The sequence below is a fragment of the Oncorhynchus kisutch genome, linkage group LG28 (genome assembly GCF_002021735.2).
Source record: "Oncorhynchus kisutch isolate 150728-3 linkage group LG28, Okis_V2, whole genome shotgun sequence".
In the NCBI taxonomy this organism is placed as follows: Eukaryota; Metazoa; Chordata; class Actinopteri; order Salmoniformes; family Salmonidae; genus Oncorhynchus; species Oncorhynchus kisutch.
The window spans coordinates 47,486,041-47,512,903 of NC_034201.2; the positions used below are offsets into that span (position 1 = coordinate 47,486,041).

The 26,863-nt window shown below is 43.4% G+C and overlaps 1 protein-coding gene across 2 annotated transcripts in view; it reads left to right on the forward strand.

Moving 5' to 3' along the window:
• LOC109887472 (globoside alpha-1,3-N-acetylgalactosaminyltransferase 1) overlaps positions 1 to 26,863 on the forward strand; it is a 77,685-nt gene that overhangs the window by 3,866 nt on the left and 46,956 nt on the right. Inside the window, exon 1 of one of the 2 annotated variants that reach the window (XM_031808602.1) lies at positions 5,995 to 6,188. The exons of the other annotated variant lie outside the window; for it this stretch is intronic. Coding sequence (XP_031664462.1) covers positions 6,179 to 6,188 — 10 coding nt within the window. The 5' untranslated portion in view covers positions 5,995 to 6,178. Of the gene's footprint in view, positions 1 to 5,994; positions 6,189 to 26,863 lie in introns of those variants that run through there. 2 annotated transcript variants of the gene reach the window in all.

Consider the following 26,863-nt stretch of genomic DNA (forward strand, 5'->3'; position numbering starts at 1 on the left):
CTATCCTAGTTCTCTATCTCCTAGTTCTCTATCTCCTAGTTCTCTATGTCCTAGTTCTCTATCTCCTAGTTCTCTATCTCCTAGTTCTCTATCTCCTAGTTCTCTATCCTAGTTCTCTATCTCCTAGTTCTCTATCTCCTAGTTCTCTATCTCCTAGTTCTCTATCTCCTAGTTCTCTATGTATCCCTGTGTATGTTTCCCCTTTGTGACATCATCCTCTGTCATGATTCCGTTTCACTGCTATGTGGATGACAAGCAGCTTTCTTTACCAATCAGACCCAGTGATCAAGCAAATTAAATCACATTTTATTGGTCACAGTCACGTGGTTAGCAGATGTTAATGCGAGTGTAGTGAAATGCTTGTTCATCTAGTTCTGACAGTGCAGTAATATCTAACAAGTAATCTAACAATTCCACAACAACTACCTAATACACACACATCTGAAGGGATGGCGTAAGAATATGTACATATAAATATGTGGATGAGCGATGACCAAGCGATGACCAGGCAAGATGCAATAGATGGTATAAAATACAGTATATACATGAGATATGATAATGTAAGATATGTAAACATTATTGAAGTGACTAGTAATCCCTTTATTAAAGTGGCCAATGATTTCGAGGCTGTATGTTGGCAGCAGCCTCTCTGTGTTAGTGATGGCTGTTTAACAGTCTGATGGCATTGAGATATGAGCTGTTTTTAAGTCTTTTGGTCCCAGCTTTGATGCACCTGTACTGACTTCGCCTTCTGGATGGTAGCGGGGTGAATGATCTTGGCCTTCCTTTTGGCCTTCCTGTGACATCGGTGCTGTAGGTGTCCTGAAGGGAAGATAGTTTGCCCCCGGTGATGCGTTGTACAGATTGCACCACCCTCTGGAGAGCCTTGCAAGTGATGGCGGTACAGTTGTCGTACCAGGCGGTGATACAGCCTGACAGGATGCTCTCAATTGTGCACCTGTAAAAGTTTGTGAGGGTTTTAGGTGACAGCCAAATTTCTTCAGCCTTCTCTGTGATGTTTACGCCGAGGAGCTTAAAACTTTCCACCTTCTCAACTGCTGTCCCTTCGATGTGGATAGGGGGGTGCTCCTGTTTCCTGGAGTCCACGATCATCTCCTTTGTTTTGTTGACTTTGAGTGAGAGGTTGTTTTCCAAACATCACACTCCGAGTGCCCTCACCTCCTCCCTGTAGGCTGTCTCATTGTTGTTGTTAGTTATCAAGCCTACCATACTAGTGCCGTCTGCAAACTTGATTATTGAGTTGGAGGCCTGCATGGCCACGCAGACGTGGGTGAACAGGGAGTACAGGAGAGGGCTGAGAATGCGCCCTTGTGGGGCCCAAGCTGGCATAGCTACAAGTGTCTTGCTGACAGTAGCATACCACCCTGCATCCCAATGCTGGCTTGCCTCTGAAGCTAAGCAGGGTTGGTCCTGGATGGTATACCAGATGATGCTGGGAGTGGTGTTGGAGGTACTCTTTCCTCTGTTATAAAAAAATATCCCAATGCCTCAGGTCAGTGATTGGAGACATTTCCTTGTGTAGGGTGCCATCTTTCGAATGGGACGTTAAACGGGTGTCCTGACTCTCTGTGGTCACTAAAGATCCCATGGCACTTATTGTAAGAGTATGGGTGTTAACCCCGGTGTCCTGGCAACAAAAAAATCATGGCCACCGAATCATCCCCAGCTTCCAATTGGCTCATTCATCCCCCTTCCTCTCCCCTGTAACTATTCCCCAGGCGGTTGCTGTAAATGCAAATGTGTTCTGAGTCACCTTACTTGGCAAAATAAGGGTTAAATAAACATCAAATATTGAATGTGTGCCAACTTCCTCATTGATAAGAAATCATAGGTTCTAGAGCCCAGATTGAAATAACTTTGGTCCTTTGTCCACCAATGACAAAGCCTACAGCCAGAAACGTCCACCAATGACAAAGCAGAAACGTCTACTTTAACCCTCAATATCGAGCTGCATGTAAAGAGGCTTTTATCATCAAAGAAATATCAAGTCAACTATTTTATTTAAGAAAGTATAAAATGTAATAAATTAATTTAACTGATGCGTTCAGAAATTGTTCCGACCTTTTTCCTTTTACATTGTGTTTAAGTTACAGCTTTATTTTAACATGGATTAAATACTGAATTTTCCAGCAAACTTAACACAATACCGTTTTACTGTAATAATTAATTGTGCAGGAGGTAATATTAAGGCTATGTGAGTGGTTATAGACCTACAGTCAGAGTCCAGATTTCAGTTTCCATTTAACCCATCTGAACAGATAGGCTACAGTTCCCTGTATGTGACATAGGCCTATTTGAAGTCCCCGTCTTGTGACTGTCGAATTTGTGTAGCGCTTCTCACAATAATCACACATAACGCAGCCGTAACGTAGCCGTAGCGTAGCCAGAACGTAGCCGTAGCGTAGCCGGAACGTAGCCGTAGCGTAGCCGTAGAGTAGCCAGGAAGGTAGCCGTAGCGTAGCCGTAGCGTAGCCGGAACGTAGCCGGAACGTAGCCGGAACGTAGCCGTAGCGTAGCCGGAACGTAGCCGTAGCGTAGCCGTAACGTAGCCGTAACGCAGCCGTAACGTAGCCGTAACGTAGCCGTAACGTAGCCGTAGCGTAGCCGAAAAGCGAAAACAGTTTAACATTTTTGCAAATGTAATAAAAAAAAAACTGAAATACCTTTTATTTACATACAGAAGTTTACATATTTACATACAGAAGTTTACATATTTACATACAGAAGTTTACATATTTACATACAGAAGTTTACATATTTACATACAGAAGTTTACATATTTACATACAGAAGTTTACATATTTACATACAGAAGTTTACATATTTACATACAGAAGTTTACATATTTACATACAGAAGTTTACATATTTACATACAGAAGTTTACATATTTACATACAGAAGTTTACATATTTACATACAGAAGTTTACATATTTACATACAGAAGTTTACATATTTACATACAGAAGTTTACATATTTACATACAGAAGTTTACATATTTACATACAGAAGTTTACATATTTACATACAGAAGTTTACATATTTACATACAGAAGTTTACATATTTACATACAGAAGTTTACATATTTACATACAGAAGTTTACATATTTACATACAGAAGTTTACATATTTACATACAGAAGTTTACATATTTACATACAGAAGTTTACATATTTACATACAGAAGTTTACATATTTACATACAGAAGTTTACATATTTACATACAGAAGTTTACATATTTACATACAGAAGTTTACATATTTACATACAGAAGTTTACATATTTACATACAGAAGTTTACATATTTACATACAGAAGTTTACATATTTACATACAGAAGTTTACATATTTACATACAGAAGTTTACATATTTACATACACTAAGTAGACACATACAGTTGAAGTCAGAAGTTTACATATTTACATACACTAAGTAGACACATACAGTCGAAGTCGGAAGTTTACAAACACTTTGGTTGGAGTCATTAAAATTTGTTTTTACAACCACTCCACAAATTTCTTGTGAACAAACTATAGTTTTGGCAAGTCGGTTAGGACATCTACTTTGTGCATGACATAGCCATCTGTTTACGGACAGATTATTTCACTTACAAATTCACTGTATCACAATTCCAGTGGGTCAGAAGTTTACATACACTAAGTTGACTGTGCCTTTAAACAGCTTGGAAAATTCCAGAAAATGATGTCATGGCTTTAGAAGCTTCTGATAGGCTAATTGACATAATCTGAGTCAATTGGAGGTGTACCTGTGGATGTATTTCAAGGTCGACCTTCAAACTCAGTGCCTCTTTGCTTGACATCATGGGAAAATAAAAACAAATCAACCAAGACCTCAGGAAAAAAATTGTAGACCTCCACAAGTCTGGTTCATTCTTGGGAGCAATTTCCAAATGCCTGAAGGTACCACGTTCATCTGTACAAACAATAGTATGCAAGTATAAACACCATGGGACCACGCAGCCGTCAAACCACTCAGGAAGGAGACGCGCTCTGTCTCCTAGAGATGAACTTACTTTGGTGTGAAAAGTGCAAATCAATCCCAGAACAACAGCAAAGGACCTTGTGAAGATGCTGGAGGAAACAGGTACAAAAGTATCTATATCCACAGTAAAACAAGTCCTATATTGACATAACCTGAAAGGCTACCTGAAATGTTTGACCCAAGTTAAACAATTTAAAGGCAGTGCTACCAAATACTAATTCAGTGTATGTAAACTTCTGAACCACTGGGAATGTGATGTAAGAAATAAAAGCTGAAATAAATCATTCTCTCTACTATTATTCTGACATTTCACATTGTTAAAATAAAGTGTTGATCCTAACTGACCTAAAACAGGGGATTTATACTAGGATTAAATGTCAGGAATAGTGAAACTGAGTTTAAATGTATTTGGCTAAGGTGTATGTAAACTTCAGACTTCAACTGTAAGTATTCAGACCCTTTACTGTGAGACTTGAAATTGAGTTCAGGTGCATCCTGTTTCCATTGATAATCCTTGATGTTTCTACAACTTGATTGGAGTCCACCTGTGGTAAATTCAATTGATTGGACATGATTTGGAAAGGCACACACCTGTCTATATAAGGTCCCACAGTTGACAGTGCGTGTCAGAGCAAAAACCAAGCCATGAGGTCCAAGGAATTGTCCGTAGAGGTCCGAGACAAGATTGTGTCAAGGCACAGATATAGAGAAGGGTACCAAAACATTTCTGCAGCATTGAAGGTCCCCAAGAACACAGTGGCCTCTATCTTTCTTAAATGGAAGAAGTTTGGAACCACCAAGAGTCTTCCTAGAGCTGCCCGTGTGTGTGTGTGTGTATGTATGTGTGTGGTGTGTGTGCGCCCGGCCAAACTGAGCAATCAGGGGAGAAGGGCCTTGGTCAGGGAGGTGACAAGAACCTGATGATCACTCTGACAGAACTCTAGAGTTCCTCTGTGGAGATGGGAGAACCTTCCAGAAGGACAACCATCTCTACAGCACTCCACCAATCAGGTCTTCATGGTAGAGTGGCCAGATGGATTAGTCACCTTCAGCGGGAAGCTGAGGGAAAGATTTATCTCTGACATCTGTGGTCGTCGTGTCTGACATAAAGAATGTATCACTGTGTCGTTCTCAATGGACAGGTTTCCCAGACACAGATAAAACTAGTCCTGAACTAAAGAGCCTGGATCCTCTCCAGGTTTCTTCCTAGATTCCCGGCCTTTCTAGGGAGTTTTTCCTAGCCACCGTGCTTCTACATCTGCATTGCTTGCTGTTTGGGGTTTTAGGCTGGGTTTCTGTACAGCACTTTGTGACATCGGCTGATGTAAGAAGGGCTTTACAAATACATTTGATTGAGTTCAGTAGAGAATCTCTATGGATAATGATTTTTAACCCTGGACTAGGTTTAATCTGTGTCTGGGAAACCGGCCCTCTAGTGGTATAACTGTATCAGTACACCCGTAGCACTTTTCTTTCTATCTAGAACCAAAAAGGGTTCTTCAGCTGTCCGCATACAAGAACCCTTTTGAAGAAACTCTTTTGGTTCCATGTAGAACCATGTCCGCAGAGAGTTCTACATGGAACCCAAAAGAATTTAACCTGGAACCAATAAAATAAAAATAAAAAGGGTTCACCTGTTTAGACAGCCGCAGAATACTTTTGGAACCCTTTTTTGTTCTAAGCGTGGAGGACAGAGTTCGGGAGTGCAGTTCACACAGACAGACAGCAGGGGGAGACAATGCCCTGCTCTATTGGACGGAACACTGCAGGCTTTTGTTCCATTCCAGCACTAACAAACTTGGGGGGGGGGGGGGGGGGGGGGCTGGAACAAAAACCTAGTTAATTGAAGAAATAGGCTATGTACTGATGTTCTACTCTTTTCAGAAGTGTACACTCATACAATCGCTCGGACTGGTGTGAGGAATATGGGGGAGGGTGTGTTAGAAGTTGGTATGGGACTAGGATGGAACCTCCCTCCAGCCATGCTTGTACCAATCCAATACTTTATGCCTGCTCGAGTAGAATGAACGAGTGTATACTTCTGGAGAGAGGGAAGCTCAATGGAAACATTTATTTTTACAGTGACGGGCTACTGTAGATTATACTGTACATTCAACTGGGACCAGGTGATTTTCAGGGACATCAGTCCAAATGCCTATAAGTGAGTACAATTAAAAAATCAAGTCAATAAAAAAAAAAAGAGTACTTAGATGTCATTGGGCTTACAGATAGATATGATAAGTGATATGATTTAGTAGATAAAATGGTTAAGGTTTGTTTAACGAGTTGGCGTTTTGTGTAAAAAAAATAAAATCTATTAATGTAATTTTATTTGGCGAAGCGAACTCATCCACTCCCGTCTCGAACGCACATGATGTAATTCCCCTTATAAATGGCTTGGCGCGTTCATGTCCCCCCCCTATATGCAGTATTTAATTTCTACAAAATGTTTATCTTGTTGTTGTTTTAAATCGTTCGCAAATATCGTCAGTATTTACTGTGAGCAAGGCTAATGATGTATGGAGGAAATGTTTGGTCCAGTCGCTAAATGGTTAAATTCTTCTTGATTAACGGATACCCATGTTGGTTTCAGCACTCTGAGATTACTTTTGAAATCTTTTCATTTTTTTTTTGCAATTACTGTTTGGTCAACAAGGAATCACAAAGAAATGCACAGTGTCACACAATAAGGAGAATGTCAACTATGATGTTGCGTTTGAATGGATTTATCAAGCTATCGGCTCGGGAACATTTGTCATGAAAGTCTGGTTGGGGCATATTGTCACACTGATTCCGGGCATGTCATGTGAAACCTATTGAAGCCTCTGCATATCCATCACATGGGACAGAAGGCTCACATTTTAACTCATGTGAAAACACTCATTTATACACACATACAGGTTATTCCCCTAACAGGTTATTCCCCCCTAACAGCACAGGAACATTACCTGAAACAGTTACAAGCAATGCAAAACATAAAAATGCTCCAATAAATGTTTAAAATGAGCGACAGGGGGACAAGAGTCTCAGGTCTAAGTTTAGTCTGCAGGCTATTCCATAGGCAAGGAGTATAACAGGAAAAGGCAGCCATACCCAACTCTGTGGAAATCACATGGGCCTCAAGTGGAATCCATGCTTGAGACCTGGTTTTAGGAATTCTAATGTTGATAAGTGATGATAAATAAGAAGGTAGTTTATTCAGAAGTGCTTTATAGACAAACACGAGAGAGCATGTTGTTCTCATCTCCCGGACAGCGAAGTCCAACCCACATTATGATATAAAACACAGTGGTGAGTTCTGTAGCCAGCACCCGTAATAAACCTGAGTGGTGAGTTCTGTAGCCAGCACCCGTAATAAACCTGAGTGGTGAGTTCTGTAGCCAGCACCCGTAATAAACCTGAGTGGTGAGTTCTGTAGCCAGCACCCGTAATAAACCTGAGTGGTGAGTTCTGTAGCCAGCACCCGTAATAAACCTGAGTGGTGAGTTCTGTAGCCAGCACCCGTAATAAACCTGAGTGGTGAGTTCTGTAGCCAGCACCCGTAATAAACCTGAGTGGTGAGTTCTGTAGCTAGCACCCGTAATAAACCTGAGTGGTGAGTTCTGTAGCCAGCACCCGTAATAAACCTGAGTGGTGAGTTCTGTAGCCAGCACCCGTAATAAACCTGAGTGGTGAGTTCTGTAGCCAGCACCCGTAATAAACCTGAGTGGTGAGTTCTGTAGCCAGCACCCGTAATAAACCTGAGTGGTGAGTTCTGTAGCCAGCACCCGTAATAAACCTGAGTGGTGAGTTCTGTAGCTAGCACCCGTAATAAACCTGAGTGGTGAGTTCTGGAGCCAGCACCCGTAATAAACCTGAGTGGTGAGTTCTGGAGCCAGCACCCGTAATAAACCTGAGTGGTGAGTTCTGGAGCCAGCACCCGTAATAAACCTGAGTGGTGAGTTCTGGAGCCAGCACCCGTAATAAACCTGAGTGGTGAGTTCTGGAGCCAGCACCCGTAATAAACCTGAGTGGTGAGTTCTGGAGCCAGCACCCGTAATAAACCTGAGTGGTGAGTTCTGTAGCCAGCACCCGTAATAAACCTGAGTGGTGAGTTCTGTAGCCAGCACCCGTAATAAACCTGAGTGGTGAGTTCTGTAGCCAGCACCCGTAATAAACCTGAGTGGTGAGTTCTGTAGCCAGCACCCGTAATAAACCTGAGTGGTGAGTTCTGTAGCCAGCACCCGTAATAAACCTGAGTGGTGAGTTCTGTAGCCAGCACCCGTAATAAACCTGAGTGGTGAGTTCTGTAGCCAGCACCCGTAATAAACCTGAGTGGTGAGTTCTGTAGCCAGCACCCGTAATAAACCTGAGTGGTGAGTTCTGGAGCCAGCACCCGTAATAAACCTGAGTGGTGAGTTCTGGAGCCAGCACCCGTAATAAACCTGAGTGGTGAGTTCTGGAGCCAGCACCCGTAATAAACCTGAGTGGTGAGTTCTGGAGCCAGCACCCGTAATAAACCTGAGTGGTGAGTTCTGGAGCCAGCACCCGTAATAAACCTGAGTGGTGAGTTCTGGAGCCAGCACCCGTAATAAACCTGAGTGGTGAGTTCTGTAGCCAGCACCCGTAATAAACCTGAGTGGTGAGTTCTGTAGCCAGCACCCGTAATAAACCTGAGTGGTGAGTTCTGTAGCCAGCACCCGTAATAAACCTGAGTGGTGAGTTCTGTAGCCAGCACCCGTAATAAACCTGAGTGGTGAGTTCTGTAGCCAGCACCCGTAATAAACCTGAGTGGTGAGTTCTGTAGCCAGCACCCGTAATAAACCTGAGTGGTGAGTTCTGTAGCCAGCACCCGTAATAAACCTGAGTGGTGAGTTCTGTAGCCAGCACCCGTAATAAACCTGAGTGGTGAGTTCTGTAGCCAGCACCCGTAATAAACCTGAGTGGTGAGTTCTGTAGCCAGCACCCGTAATAAACCTGAGTGGTGAGTTCTGTAGCCAGCACCCGTAATAAACCTGAGTGGTGAGTTCTGTAGCCAGCACCCGTAATAAACCTGAGTGGTGAGTTCTGTAGCCAGCACCCGTAATAAACCTGAGTGGTGAGTTCTGTAGCCAGCACCCGTAATAAACCTGAGTGGTGAGTTCTGTAGCCAGCACCCGTAATAAACCTGAGTGGTGAGTTCTGTAGCCAGCACCCGTAATAAACCTGAGTGGTGAGTTCTGTAGCCAGCACCCGTAATAAACCTGAGTGGTGAGTTCTGTAGCCAGCACCCGTAATAAACCTGAGTGGTGAGTTCTGTAGCCAGCACCCGTAATAAACCTGAGTGGTGAGTTCTGTAGCCAGCACCCGTAATAAACCTGAGTGGTGAGTTCTGTAGCCAGCACCCGTAATAAACCTGAGTGGTGAGTTCTGTAGCCAGCACCCGTAATAAACCTGAGTGGTGAGTTCTGTAGCCAGCACCCGTAATAAACCTGAGTGGTGAGTTCTGTAGCCAGCACCCGTAATAAACCTGAGTGGTGAGTTCTGTAGCCAGCACCCGTAATAAACCTGAGTGGTGAGTTCTGTAGCCAGCACCCGTAATAAACCTGAGTGGTGAGTTCTGTAGCCAGCACCCGTAATAAACCTGAGTGGTGAGTTCTGTAGCCAGCACCCGTAATAAACCTGAGTGGTGAGTTCTGTAGCCAGCACCCGTAATAAACCTGAGTGGTGAGTTCTGTAGCCAGCACCCGTAATAAACCTGAGTGGTGAGTTCTGTAGCCAGCACCCGTAATACACCTGAGTGGTGAGTTCTGTAGCCAGCACCCGTAATACACCTGAGTGGTGAGTTCTGTAGCCAGCACCCGTAATACACCTGAGTGGTGAGTTCTGTAGCCAGCACCCGTAATAAACCTGAGTGGTGAGTTCTGTAGCCAGCACCCGTAATAAACCTGAGTGGTGAGTTCTGTAGCCAGCACCCGTAATAAACCTGAGTGGTGAGTTCTGTAGCCAGCACCCGTAATAAACCTGAGTGGTGAGTTCTGTAGCCAGCACCCGTAATAAACCTGAGTGGTGAGTTCTGTAGCCAGCACCCGTAATAAACCTGAGTGGTGAGTTCTGTAGCCAGCACCCGTAATAAACCTGAGTGGTGAGTTCTGTAGCCAGCACCCGTAATAAACCTGAGTGGTGAGTTCTGTAGCCAGCACCCGTAATAAACCTGAGTGGTGAGTTCTGTAGCCAGCACCCGTAATAAACCTGAGTGGTGAGTTCTGTAGCCAGCACCCGTAATAAACCTGAGTGGTGAGTTCTGTAGCCAGCACCCGTAATAAACCTGAGTGGTGAGTTCTGTAGCCAGCACCCGTAATAAACCTGAGTGGTGAGTTCTGTAGCCAGCACCCGTAATAAACCTGAGTGGTGAGTTCTGTAGCTAGCACCCGTAATAAACCTGAGTGGTGAGTTCTGTAGCCAGCACCCGTAATAAACCTGAGTGGTGAGTTCTGTAGCCAGCACCCGTAATAAACCTGAGTGGTGAGTTCTGTAGCCAGCACCCGTAATAAACCTGAGTGGTGAGTTCTGTAGCCAGCACCCGTAATAAACCTGAGTGGTGAGTTCTGTAGCCAGCACCCGTAATAAACCTGAGTGGTGAGTTCTGTAGCTAGCACCCGTAATAAACCTGAGTGGTGAGTTCTGGAGCCAGCACCCGTAATAAACCTGAGTGGTGAGTTCTGGAGCCAGCACCCGTAATAAACCTGAGTGGTGAGTTCTGTAGCCAGCACCCGTAATAAACCTGAGTGGTGAGTTCTGTAGCCAGCACCCGTAATAAACCTGAGTGGTGAGTTCTGTAGCCAGCACCCGTAATAAACCTGAGTGGTGAGTTCTGTAGCCAGCACCCGTAATAAACCTGAGTGGTGAGTTCTGTAGCCAGCACCCGTAATAAACCTGAGTGGTGAGTTCTGTAGCCAGCACCCGTAATAAACCTGAGTGGTGAGTTCTGTAGCCAGCACCCGTAATAAACCTGAGTGGTGAGTTCTGTAGCCAGCACCCGTAATAAACCTGAGTGGTGAGTTCTGTAGCCAGCACCCGTAATAAACCTGAGTGCTGAGTTCTGTAGCCAGCACCCGTAATAAACCTGAGTGCGCAGTGATAAGTAGCATCCGGCGATGTAAGTGTTTATGTCGTAGCATGTAAATAATATCCCCATAATCTATAACAGACATAAAAGTATCTAGCACCATTTGTCTTCTATTTGTAGAGGATTTAATGCCTAAATTATAAATTATTATTAAAAAGCTTAAATCGTATATCCTTTTTTAAATTTTTTTATTTGATTTATTTTACCTTTATTTAACCAGGTAGGCTAGTTGAGAACAAGTTCTCATTTACAATTGCGACCTGGCCAAGATAAAGCAAAGCAGTTCGACAGATAAAACGACAGAGTTACACATGGAGTAAAAACAAACATACAGTCAATAATGCAGTATAAACAAGTCTATATACAATGTGTGCAAATGAGGTGGGAAGGGAGGTAAAGGCAAAAAAGGCCATGATGGCAAAGTAAATACAATATAGCAAGTAAAACACTGGAATGGTAGTTTTGCAATGGAAGAATGTGCAAAGTAGAAATAAAAATAATGGGGTGCAAAGGAGCAAAATAAATAAATAAATAAAAATTAAATACAGTTGGGAAAGAGGTAGTTGTTTGGGCTAAATTATAGGTGGGCTATGTACAGGTGCAGTAATCTGTGAGCTGCTCTGACAGTTGGTGCTTAAAGCTAGTGAGGGAGATAAGTGTTTCCAGTTTCAGAGATTTTTGTAGTTCGTTCCAGTCATTGGCAGCAGAGAACTGGAAGGAGAGGCGGCCAAAGAAAGAATTGGTTTTGGGGGTGACTAGAGAGATATACCTGCTGGAGCGCGTGCTACAGGTGGGAGATGCTATGGTGACCAGCGAGCTGAGATAAGGGGGGACTTTACCTAGCAGGGTCTTGTAGATGACATTGAGCCAGTGGGTTTGGCGACGAGTATGAAGCGAGGGCCAGCCAACGAGAGCGTACAGGTCGCAATGGTGGGTAGTATATGGGTTTTGGTGATAAAACGGATTGCACTGTGATAGACTGCATCCAATTTGTTGAGTAGGGTATTGGAGGCTATTTTGTAAATGACATCGCCAAAGTCGAGGATTGGTAGGATGGTCAGTTTTACAAGGGTATGTTTGGCAGCATGAGTGAAGGATGCTTTGTTGCGAAATAGGAAGCCAATTCTAGATTTAACTTTGGATTGGAGATGTTTGATATGGGTCTGGAAGGAGAGTTTACAGTCTAACCAGACACCTAAGTATTTGTAGTTGTCCACGTATTCTAAGTCAGAGCCGTCCAGAGTAGTGATGTTGGACAGGCGGGTAGGTGCAGGTAGCGATCGGTTGAAGAGCATGCATTTAGTTTTACTTGTATTTAAGAGCAATTGGAGGCCACGGAAGGAGAGTTGTATGGCATTGAAGCTTGCCTGGAGGGTTGTTAACACACTGTCTAAAGAAGGGCCGGAAGTATACAGAATGGTGTCGTTTTCATCAGTATGTTTTTACTACATTTTATTATTATTATTATTATTGTATTTATTATACATATAATTTTATACATTTTATTGAACCTTTATTTAACAAGTCACACACACACACAACACACACAACACATACACACACACACAACACATACACACACACACACACACACCACATACACACACACACACACACACCACATACACACAACACATACACACACACCACATACACACACCACATACACACATACACATACACACAACACATACACACAACACACCACATACACACCACATACACACACACACACCACATACACACCACACCACATACACACCCCCCCCCCACACACACACCACATACACACCACATACACACCACACCACATACACACCACATACACCACATACACATACACACACCACATACACATACACACACCACATACACACCACATACACATACACACACCACATACACACACCACATACACATACACACACCACACACACACCACACCACATACACATACACACACCACATACACACACCACATACACACACCACATACACACACACCACATACACACACACCACATACATACATCACACCACACACCACATACACACCACACACCACATACACACCACACCACATACACACACCACACACACACCACATACACACACCACACACAACACATACACCACATACACACACACCACAACCACACCACATACACACACCCCACATACACACCACACCATATACACACCACACCACATACACACACACACCCCACATACACACCACACCACATACACACCACACCACATACACACCACACCACATACACATACACATACACACACCACATCCACATACACACACGCACCACATACACACCACACCACATACACACCACACATACACACACCACATACACACACCACATCCACATACACACACACCACATACACACCACATACACACACCACACACACCACACACACACACACCACATACACACCACACACACACACACACCACATACATACACACACACACACACACACCACATACATACACACATACATACATACACACACCACATACACACGCACATACATACACACCACACACACACACACACCACATACATACACACACACACACACACACACCACATACATACACACATACATACATACACACACCACATACACACACATCACATACACACACATACATACCCACACACACCACATACACACACACACCACATACACACACACCACATACACATACATACACACACACACATAACACACACCACATATATACACACACCACATACACACACACACACCACATCCACACACACACACACCACATCCACACCACACCACATACACCACACACACCACATACACACCACACCACATACACATACACATACACACACCACATACACACACCACATACACACACCACATCCACATACACACACGCACCACATACACACCACACATACACACACCACATACACACACCACATCCACATACACACACACCACACACACACACCACATACACACACCACACACACACACATACACACCACACACACACACACCACATACACACCACACACACACACACACACACACACACCACATACATACACACACACACACACACACACACACCACATACATACACACATACATACATACACACACCACATACACACACCACACAGACACACACCACATACATACACACATACATACACACACACACCACATACACACACACCACATACACATACACACACACCACATACATACACACATACATACACACACACACCACATACACACACACCACATACACATACATACACACCACACACATACACACACCACATACACACACACCACATCCACACACACACACACACACACATAACACACACCACATATATACACACACCACATCCACACACACACACACCACATACACACCACACACACAGCTTTTAAAATGATGAATGTTTTGTCAAACCAAAGTGTATTCTAATATGTTCTAATAAAGAACCGATTTATGTGTTCAGTTGATTTTATAAGGGATGTGCCACAATCAAGTGCAACTTATATCCAATAAAGCATTGGCGTTTAGATATACTTGCAATCTTCTTAAAATTAAAAGAAATAAATAATCCTTCTTCAAATAGTATCAGTTGATGTATACTGCTTCAACTGTTGACACGAACAGCACAGCTAATATTGTGACAACTTGCCCCATACTGTCAGCTACGGGGCAAGTTGTCACATCAGTTCAGAGTGTCTTCTATGAGTATGAACCTAATTCTGCAAGGAGAAAAGCAAATATTTAGGCAATACCTTAATTTATTCATCGATAAATGGGTCTTAATAGAGATACCGATGTTGATAAATGTAAGTGACACGTGTGACAACATGCCCCCTATTCTCCCCTACTGACGACAGATCAGCTCCGAGAGAGATATTTCCGCCTACGGCTGCAAATATTTAGGCGTCCTGTTCTAATGCTTACTCAATAAAACCCCCCCTCCCCTCCTCCTCCACCCATTTCCTCCTCCTCCCTTCCTGTTCTCCCCCCCTTCCCGTTCTCCCCCCCTCCCCCTTCCCGATCTCCCCCCTTCCCGATCTCCCCCCTTCCCGATCTCCCCCCTTCCCGTTCTCCCCCCCCTCCCGTTTCCCCCCCTCTCCCCCTCCCGTTCTCCCCCCCTCCCGTTCCCCCCCTCCCCTCCCCTCCCGTTTCCTCCTCCTCCCTTCCCCATGGGCTAGGTCTGTTTTCCTAGTGCGACTCTGCGGCCCGTTCCGTGCCCTCTGCCCCCGTGCCTTCAACCTCGCACATGTTCAGGGGATGCAGCTGGAGAACTACAAGGAAATCCCATTGTACGCCACTCGGGAGCCATGAACAATATGACCAGTATATATTGTCCTGCTAATAACAGGGTTGATAATATATCTGTGAGAATGTCCAACAGGCTTTTATATCATTCTAAACTAATAAATATAATAATAATTGATTTGTTTAAAAAAATTACAATATATTATAATAACTAATATAATATATCAAATAACGTACAATGAGAGAGGGGGGGGGGGGGAGTCCATTCTTGAACATGGGGTGAGACATTGTTACTAATTTGTAAATACAACCGGTTTGTTATTTTGAATGATTTATTTCTGTTTTTAGAGGGAGAGAAACCAAAATCCTACTGTCATCTCATGGGTCTCCCAGTCAAGTTCGACACGGGTTTTGAACCAGCATCTGGAAAAACACAGGTTGCTCTGCTATGCAGTGTCTTAGACCGTCGCACAACTCAGGCGCTGTACAACGTGACTGGTCGGGAGTAACAGAGCAAAATAAAAGAATAAAAACCTAACAACAGTTTTAGTAACTAATACTGAAGTTGTGCACAATTATCAGTTTCTATTTAGGTTTATGTCGCCCATTTATTGTCAGTTAGAGACACAGTAGGACCCAAAAGCATAACCAGTGCTCTAACTTCCCCTGGTGGTGGTCTGGAGCAATGAAGTGGTGACGCAGGGTACCGTACTAAACCACAAATGACCTCTAAGTCCCGCAGCATAATCGCAAAACTTTTTTTGTGGAGCAACCACTGTACCACTGTTGTGTCATCGGCAAACTTAATGATGGTGTTGGAGTCTTGCTTGGTCATGTAGCACAGGAGGGGACTGAGCAAGCACTCCTGAGGTGCCCCCGTGTTGAGGATCAGTGTGACAGATGTGTTGTTACCTATCCTTACCGCCTAGGGCGGCCCATCAGGAAGTACAGGATCCAGTTGCAGAGGGAGGTGTTTAGTCCCAGAGTCCTTAGCTTAGTGACAATCTTTGAGGGCACTATGGTGTTGAACACTGAGCTGTAGTCGATGAACAGCATTCTCATGTAGGTGTTCCTTTTGTTCAGGTGGGAAAGGGTTGTGTGGAGTGCAATAGAGATTGTATCATCTGTGGATCTGTTAGGGCGGTAATGCAAATTGGAGTGGGTCTGGGCAAGTGTGCCCAGACTTTAGTTACATTTTATACAAATACTTTTCCACCTTGTTCCTAACGAGGTCTACCCCTCCCCAATATTTTATGTATCCTCATTGATTGGAGGGTTTGCACTGCATGCTGTCCGCTAGCCGAGCATGGTCTGGCTTGTAGCCACTGATCGCTAGCCTCAAGCAGGTGTCCAGGTGATCATCTGTTAGAGTGGACTAGTATTTTGACTTGATGATCTTCATGTCTTCCCCCCACCCCCCCCCAAAAAAGCTGTCAAGTAGATGGCAACTTTTTGGATATTTGTCCTCCACGACAAGGTTCCAAAAGTGTTCCCCTGATTCGATTTGGAGGTCGCTTTTGCCAGAGTCAAAATGTAACTCTTGACGGCCAATGTCTCCATGTGAAACAATGATGCAATGTTCTGTTGCAATTTTGTCCACATCAACTTCATCAACCAAACAGACAGCACATACATGTTCACCTGTTCAACGTATCACAGTCACAAAGTACAGGTGCTTTTCCCTGACCTTCGAGCTCTGACATTTTTGTTGTTGTTGAAAAACCTAATTTCATGTCGCAGCAATTTACATTTTTGTTTAAAAACTATTAATTTCAACAATATATTTGTCTTTTCCTTGCAGCTCTAAATTCAGCCGAACAGTTACGGCGACCAACAAAAGAAAGCTCGATCTAACTTTGTCGGATTCAGCAGATTAAATCTCTCTTTGTCTTCCAACTGCTCGGATTCAGCAGATTAAATCTCTCCAGGAATGTACCTCTACTAAGCCACCTTACATCCGTGTGTTGCAAGAGGTCTGTGTGTTCACTTTCTTCCAGTTGAGACATGAAGAGGCGCCTCTGCAGACTTCTGGCCCGAGTCGAATTCATGATTTTGAAAGCAATATCCATGACATCTTTCACAGTCAACATTTTATTACACAATGCCTATTGATGGATCGGTGATAATTGAGGAAGTCTGGAATGTCATCACTTTTTCACAGGGTAATAAACCCATTGATGCGGTCAGTAATGGCTGATGCTCCAACTGTAGTTATGGGACACAAGTTTGTAAATGGGTAACCGAGTGCTATTAATGAACTCATCGAATGCCACAAAAAATGTCCTCCCCTCGAGTTTTTCCTTTCAACGATATGATTGTGAGCAGTTCCTCTTTGGCAGTCATATCATCAAACACCATTCTGATGAAATTTGCACAACTGAGGTCTGTCGCCTCATCAAATTGAAGTGAAAAGAACACGCGCTCATTTGTCCTCATCCATCAGGGTTTTGTAACAGTATTTCTGGATTTGCTGAATTTCTTTAATAGCGGAAATTATTTCTTATTTCTTTTTTGAAATCATCAAACAATTATTCTGCTCCTTTTTTGACCATTTCTCCTCTCTGGAACAGTTTCTTGTGCTTTGCTAGTATGCAACTCATAATGGGGCGGCAGGGTAGCCTAGTGGTTAGAGCGTTGGACTAGTAACCAGGAAGGTTGCAAGTTCAAATCCCCGAGCTGACAAGGTACAAATCTGTCGTTCTGCCCCTGAACAGGCAGTTAACCCACTGTTCCTAGGCCGTCATTGATCATAAGAATTTGTTCTTAACCAACTTGCCTAGTTAAATAAAGGTAAAATAAAATCACCCGGAATGATTTTTGAGCTGAGCCTTGTAAAGGTACGATTGTTAGGCATCTAGTTGAGACTTCAACTCTTTTTAATTTTCTCTTCACTTTTAGCTGGAAAGTCACTTCCATAATTCTTGTGAACAGTTCTGAATGTCTCTCGACATTTACCATCTTTAGCTTGTTGTTTGAATGGCAGATCGGACACACATTTTTAATAATCTTCCTCAATGTGAAAGTGGTAGATTTAGTTGTTTTCTTGCTTCCTGGTCCAGCACTCATATTAAAAACGTAACCCCAACTTCATAGAAAAAAACTACCACCACTGGAACAACCAAAAATATTCTGTTACAGGTCTGGAAATGTAAACGTACTAACTGCAGATGGTTGCTAAGGTAGCGACAGTTTGGAAAACAAATGTAGCAACTATAATGCCGCGGGTTGGTCCAATTTTATGTCAATTAATAAAGCAGTTTTTAAAAATATTTTGTCAGTGCAGTAATATTCAAGAAAGGCGCTAACCTGTAAGTACGGTGCTTCAGAACTGTGGACTTCCATTATTCATTCACCTCCATTATTCCATGGTAACGCTGTGAAAATGTATACACTACCGTTCAAATGTTTGGGGTCACTTAGAAATGTCCTTGTTTTTTGAAAAAAAAGCAGGGGATGCCTTCTAGGCAGAGTTGGATTGAAAAAGCCATATCTCTGTCCAGTGTCTGTGTTCTTTTGCCCGTCTTAATCTTTTCTTTTTTTGGCCAGTCTGAGATGTGGCTTTTTCTTTGCAACTCTGCCTAGAAGGACAGCATCCCGGAGTCGCCTCTTCACTGTGGATGTTGAGACTGGACAGAGGAACTCTGCCTAGAAGGACAGCATCCCGGAGTCGCCTCTTCACTGTGGATGTTGAGACTGGACAGAGGAACTCTGCCTAGAAGGACAGCATCCCGGAGTCGCCTCTTCACTGTTGATGTTGAGACTGGTGTTTTGTGGGTACTATTTAATAAAGCTGCCAGTTGAGGACTAGTGAGGCGTCTGTTTCTCAAACTAGACACTCTAATGTACTTGTCCTCTTGCTCAGTTGTGCACCAGGGCCTCCCACTCGTTGTATTCTGGTTAGGGCCAGTTTGCGCTGTTCTGTGAAGGGAGTAGTACACAGCGTTGTACGAGATCTTCAATTTCTTGACAATTTCTCGCATGGAATAGCCTTCATTTCTCAGAACAAGAATAGACTGATGAGTTTCAGAAGGTTCTTTGTTTCTGGCCATTTTGAGCCTGTAATCGAACCCACAAATGCTGATGCTCCAGATACTTAACTAGTCTAAAGAAGGCCAGTTTTATTGCTTCTTTAATGAGAACAACAGTTTTCAGCTGTGCTAACATAATTGTAAAAGGGTTTTCTAATAATCAATTAGCCTTTTAAATTGATGAACTTAGATTAGCTAAGACAACTTGCCATTGGAACACAGGAGTGATGGTTACTGATAATGGGCCTCTGTACCCCTATGTAGATATTCCATAAACAATAGTCATTTACAACATGAACAATGTCTACACTGTATTTCTGATCAATTTGATGTTATTTTAAATGGACAGAAAAATGAGTTATCCTTTAAAAAACAAGGACATTTCTAAGTGACGTAAAACTTTTGAACGGTAGTATATGTTTAGAACACTTCTACTAGAAAGAAGTTTGACCTTTCGACCATGATTGACATCTTGGGCACCAATAGGTTTCTGGGATAATGGTGTTAAGGTGAGTAATTGTTGTCCTGATATCCAGAAGCTCTTTTCAGTCATAACACTTCTGTCACCGTCTCTTATGTACGAAATAAGTTAAAAATAACGTGAAAAAAAAACACACTAACAAAATTGGTTAGGAGCCCGAAAAACGGCAGCTATCTCCTCCGGCACCATATCGCTCCAACCTGATGGTCACTCTGACAGAGTTCTTCTGTGGAGGTGGGAGAACCATCCATAAGGATCATCTCTGCAGCACTCCACCAATCAGGCCTTTATTGTAGAGTGGCCAGACGGAAGTCATTCCTCAGTAAAAGGCATGTGACAGCCCGCTTGGAGTTTATAGGACTCCCAGACCATGAGAAACAAGATTCTCTGGTCTGATGAAACCAAGATGAAACCAAGATTGAATTCTTTGGCTTGAATGCCAAGAGTCATATCTGGAGGAAACTGATAAATTGCCGAACCTTCCGTAAGGGGTGAAAAGACCAGAGTTTTTACATTCCAAAACTAATGTGTGTTTGACACTTGCCTTAGCTCTAGACAAAAAATAGAGCACGATTATTTTTTTTTATAGTTGTTGAATGAGTTTATTGGATTTTTAAATGTATTTCCATGATGTCCATGGATTTCAACATATCTCGACTGACCTAAGACAGGGAATTTTTACTCCGATTAAATATTAGAAATTGTTTAAATGTATTTGGCTGAGGTGTATGTAAACGTCCGACTTCAACTGTATATACTTAAATAGGCCAATTATGTGACATAATTCAAATATTATATTCTTTTTCAATTATGCAACTTATCAAACCTGCTGAAGGTCTTCTGACTGACATGTAACATATGATTCAGCATGCAAATGTTTTTTCGGTATCAAAAAACAACATTTAATAATTTAATAATATTTAATATATATATTATTTACATTTTAAGTCAGAAGTTTACAAAATTTATGCCAAATTTATGAACTGCAAAAAAATCTCTGAAGCTGGAGACTCATATCTCCCTCACTAGCTTTAAGCAGCAACTGTCAGAGCAGCTCACAGATCACTGCACCAGTACATAGCCCACCTAGCTACCTACCTCATCCCCATACAGTATTTATTTATTTATTTATCTTGCTCCTTTGCGTCCCAGTATCTCTACTTGCACACTCATCTACTGCAGATCTACCATTCCAGTGTTTAATTGCTATATTGTAATTACTTCGCCACCATGACCTATTTATTGCCTTAACTCCCTTAACTTACCTCATTTGCACTCACTGTATATAGACTTTTTGTTTTCTTTTGTTCTACTGTATTATTGACTGTATGTTTTGTTTACTCCATGTGTAACTCTGTGTTGTTGTATGTGTCGAATTGCTACGCTTTATCTTGGCCAGGTCGCAGTTGTAAATGAGAACTTGTTCTCAACTCGCCTACCTGGTTAAATAAAGGTGAAATAACATTTTAAAAATACATTTAAACTCAGTTTTTCCCTGATACTTAATCTTAGTAGCAATGATCTGTCTTAGGTCTGTTCGGATCACCACTTTATTTTAAGACTGTGAAATGTCAGAATAATAGTAGAGTGATTTATTTCAGCTTGTATTTCGTTCACAACATTCCCAGTGGGTCAGAAGTTTACATTTTGCCACAAAAAAAGTATGCTTGGGGTCATTGTCCATTTGGAAGACCCCATTTCGACCAAGCTTTAACTTCCTGACTGATGTCTTGAGATGTTGCTTCAATATATCCACAGCATTTTCCTACCTCATGATGCCATCTATTTTGTGAAGTGCACCAGTCCCTCCTGCAGCAAAGCACCCTCACCCTCGGATGCTGCCACCCCCGTGCTTCACGGTTGGGATGGTGTTCTTCGGCTTGCAGTTTCCCCCTTTTTCCTCCAAACATAATGATGGTCATTATGGCCAAACAGTTCTATTTTTGTTTCATCATTTCTCAAAAAGTATGATCTTTGTCCACATGTGCAGTTGCAAACCGTAGTCTGGCTTTTTCATCTCTAGGAGACCGAATGCGTCTCCTTCCTGAGCGGTATGACGGCTGCGTGGTCCCATGGTGTTTATACTTGCGTACTATTGTTTGTACAGATGAACGTGGTACCTTCAGGCGTTTGGAAATTGCTCCCAAGAATGAACCAGACTTGTGGAGGTCTACAATTTTTTTTCTGAGGTCTTGGCTGATTTCTTTTGATTTTCCCATGATGTCAAGCAAAGAGGCACTGAGTTTGAAGGTAGGCCTTGAAATACATCCACAGGCACACCTCCAATTGACTCCAATGATGTCAATTAGCCAATCAGAAGCTTACACAGTCATAGGTTTTATATTATATGGCTTGTTTGGCCAGATGCTTTTAAATGCTTTTATAAAACTGTTACCAACATATTAAAAATAACAATGAATTACATATTTTTCATTAAAGTTGTATTTTGCTAATTAAATTCATAAAAGGTTCTTCCAACAAAAGATATAGGACTCTAAAATCAAGTTGTTCTTTTGGTCATGTTGTTACAGTCGTTCATTTAATGGAATGACTAACTACATTTTTGTTTGTTAGAGTTTTTTTTTCCCTATTGGCATTTACTTGGATATGATAATGACTGTTCCGGTTTTCTTGCGGTGAAGGAGAGTCGGACCAAAATGCAGCGTGGTAATTTTCATACATGTTTAATGATGATGAAAAAACAAACAATACAAAACAACAAACGGACCGTGAAAACCTAAACAGCCTATCTGGTGACAACTAACACAGAGACAGGAACAATCACCTACACCACTCAAAGAATATGGCTGCCTAAATATGGATCCCAATCAAAGACAATGATAATCACCTGCCTCTGATTGAGAACCGCCTCAGGCAACCATAGACTTTTCTAGACAACCCTACTCAGCCACAATCCTAATACCTACTAAAACCCCAATACAAAAACACACCACAAAATTAACCCATGTCACACCCTGGCCTGGCCTGGCCTGGCCAAATAAATATATAAAACACAAAATACTAAGACCAGGGCGTGACAATGACGTTGAAGAGTGTTTTTTTCCTGGCTCAGAAAAAGTTGCATTCACTCTATGTATGGTACAGAGATCAAAATTAAAAACTGAAACAATTTTTCTGAGGTTGTACACAGCTTCCACACAGAACACCAAACATTAGGACCCCCCCCCCTGGCCCTCAGAACATACTATCTATCTATCTATCTATCTATCTATCTATCTATCTATCTATCTATCTATCTATCTATCTATCTATCTATCTATCTATCTATCTATCTATCTATCTATCTATCTAACTATCTAACTATCTAACTATCTAACTATCTAACTATCTAACTATCTAACTATCTAACTATCTAACTATCTAACTATCTAACTATCTAACTATCTAACTATCTAACTATCTAACTATCTAACTATCTAACTATCTAACTATCTAACTATCTTACTTACTTACTTACTTACTTACTTACTTACTTACTTACTTACTTACTTACTTACTTACTTACTTACTTACTTACTTATCTCCCTGGCATATTACTTCATTTATGCAGCAGCATAGAATAGATTTTTTTGGACTCACCTTGTTGTACTGTGCTCACATGAACGGCGGACCTTCTTGGGAAAATGTTGTCATCAAAGTATGGCATTCTCTGGACTTATGGTGCTTTCAAGACAACTGGGATCTCTGGGGGGGAGGGAGGGGGACAAGGTCGAATCATGATGACATCAGTGATCTTCAGGTCGCAGCTCTAGAAAGAGGCCCGAGTTCCTGACTTGGAATTCTGAGTTGAATGACCATTCAAAATGTGAGCTAGTATTTTTTTTTCTTCTGAATTTCCAGTTTTGATCTCACAGAAGTATAGATTTTCCAGTTGTTTTGAACTCTGCAGAAGTCATGCTGGAATGACAGCATGGCCAATGTCTAATTTTCTGGCCCATGCATGTGAATGTTTATCCTTTTAAAATGGGGAAAGAGACCCTTAAACCCAGACTTGGACCACACACCATCTCCACTGAATAGAAGGCTAGTGATTGCTTTGAAATGCTTGCAGTTCATCACTGATTTCTTTACAAACCTTGTTGAATTTGCGATTTCCAACTTCTTGTGTAATGTTTATGGCCGATGAGCACCGATACGTTTTTATCTATAGTTTCTCTTCATATGACAAGGATTTGTCAGTAGATTGTTTAATTTATTCATGGCGATGACTGCTTGTCTAGCTATGATATTGACATAGTCCAATCAAATCAGTTCAATCAAATCAGTCCAATCAAAGATACTGTAAGATATAACGTGATGCGACGTCATTTTATCTGTGGCCAATGACCTTGAGCCTTCTTGGATGGGCACTTCTAATGTAACTCTATGACATCACCCAAGGGGCTTGAATTATCTAGCTCTACCTGTGGATTTTGTGGTGATGTAGTGTCCCCATGAGTGACAGAACACTGAACGCTGAAAAAAAAAAAAAACACTGTCAAAATAAAACATAACAAAAAGTAAGTTTGTTTTAACAGCCGGTTTGAGGCTGTATAATATATATATATAGATGTATATATACACACTCTCAAATGCATACATGTGCTCATACATGTTTTAAACAGCCGGTTTGAGGCTGATGTATATATATCTCACATGCACACATGTGCTCATACATGGGGACACACACAGGTAAATACTCTAACCACTAGGCTACCTGCCGCCCCTACACTCTAACCACTAGGCTACCTGCCGCCCCTACACTCTAACCACTAGTCTACCTGCCGCCCCTACACTCTAACCACTAGGCTACCTGCCGCCCCTACACTCTAACCACTAGGCTACCTGCCCCCTTACACTCTAACCACTAGTCTACCTGCCACCCCTACACTCTAACTACTAGGCTACCCTGCCACCCCTACACTCTAACCACTAGGCTACCTGCCCCCTTACACTCTAACCACTAGTCTACCTGCCGCCCCTACACTCTAACCACTAGGCTACCTGCCGCCCCTACACTCTAACCACTAGGCTACCCTGCCACCCCTACACTCTAACCACTAGGCTACCTGCCGCCCCTACACTCTAACCACTAGGCTACCTGCCGCCCCTACACTCTAACCACTAGGCTACCCTGCCACCCCTACACTCTAACCACTAGGCTACCCTGCCACCCCTACACTCTAACCACTAGGCTACCTGCCGCCCCTACACTCTAACCACTAGGCTACCCTGCCGCCCCTACACTCTAACCACTAGGCTACCTGCCGCCTCTACACACTAACCACTAGGCTACCTGCCGCCCCTACACTCTAACCACTAGGCTACCTAACCCCCCTACACTCTAACCACTACCTGCCGCCCCCCTACACTCTAACCACTAGGCTACCTGCCGCCCCTACACTCTAACCACTAGTCTACCTGCCGCCCCTACACTCTAACCACTAGGCTACCTGCCGCCCCTACACTCTAACCACTAGGCTACCCTGCCGCCCCTACACTCTAACCACTAGTCTACCTGCCATCCCTACACTCTAACCACTAGGCCACCTGCCGCCCCTACACTCTAACCACTAGGCTACCTGCCGCCCCTACACTCTAACCACTAGGCTACCTGCCGCCCCTACACTCTAACCACTAGGCTACCTGCCGCCCCTACACTCTAAACACTAGGCTACCTGCCGCCCCTACACTCTAACCACTAGGCTACCTGCCGCCTCTACACACTAACCACTAGGCTACCTGCCGCCCCTACACTCTAACCACTAGGCTACCTGCCGCCCCTACACTCTAAACACTAGGCTACCTGCCGCCCCTACACTCTAAACACTAGGCTACCTGCCGCCCCTACACTCTAACCACTAGGCTACCTGCCGCCCCTCCACTCTAACCACTAGGCTACCTGCCGCCCTCCACTCTAACCACTAGGCTACCTGCCGCCCCTACACTCTAACCACTAGGCTACCTGCCGCCCCTACACTCTAAACACTAGGCTACCTGCCGCCCCTACACTCTAACCACTAGGCTACCTGCCACTCTACACTCTAACCACTAGGCTACCTGCCGCCCCTACACTCTAACCACTAGACCACCTGCCGCCCCTACACTCTAACCACTAGGCTACCTGCCGCCCCTCCACTCTAACCACTAGGCCACCTGCCGCCCCTACACTCTAACCACTAGGCTACCTGCCGCCCCTACACTCTAACCACTAGGCCACCTGCCGCCCCTACACTCTAACCACTAGGCCACCTGCCGCCCCTACACTCTAACCACTAGGCCACCTGCCGCCCCCTACACTCTAACCACTAGGCTACCTGCCGCCTCTACACTCTAACCACTAGGCTAACCTGCCGCCCCTACACTCTAACCACTAGGCTCTCCCCACCTATTACACTCTCCCCACCTCTCTCCTCTCTCCCCACCTCTCTCACTATTACACTCTCCCCACCTCTTTCCCTATTACACTCTCACCTCTCTCCCCCACCTCTCTCCCTATTACACTCTCCCCACCTCTCTCCCTATTACACTCTCCCCACCTCCCTCCCCACCTCTCTCCCTATTACACTCTCCCCACCTCTCTCCCCACCTCTCTCCCTATTACACTCTCCCCTCCCCACCTCTCTCCCCACCTCTCTCCCTATTACACTCTTCCCACCTCTCTCCCCACCTCTTTCCCTATTACACTCTCCCCAACTCTCTCCCCACCTCTCTCCCCACCTCTCTCACTTTTACACTCTCCTCACCTCTTTCCCTATTACACTCTCACACCTCTCTCCCCATCTCTCTCACTATTACACTCTCCCCACCCTCTTTCCCTATTACACTCTCACACCTCTCTCCCCCACCTCTCTCCCTATTACACTCTCCCCACCTCTTTCTCTATTACACTCTCCCCACCTCTTTCCCTATTGCA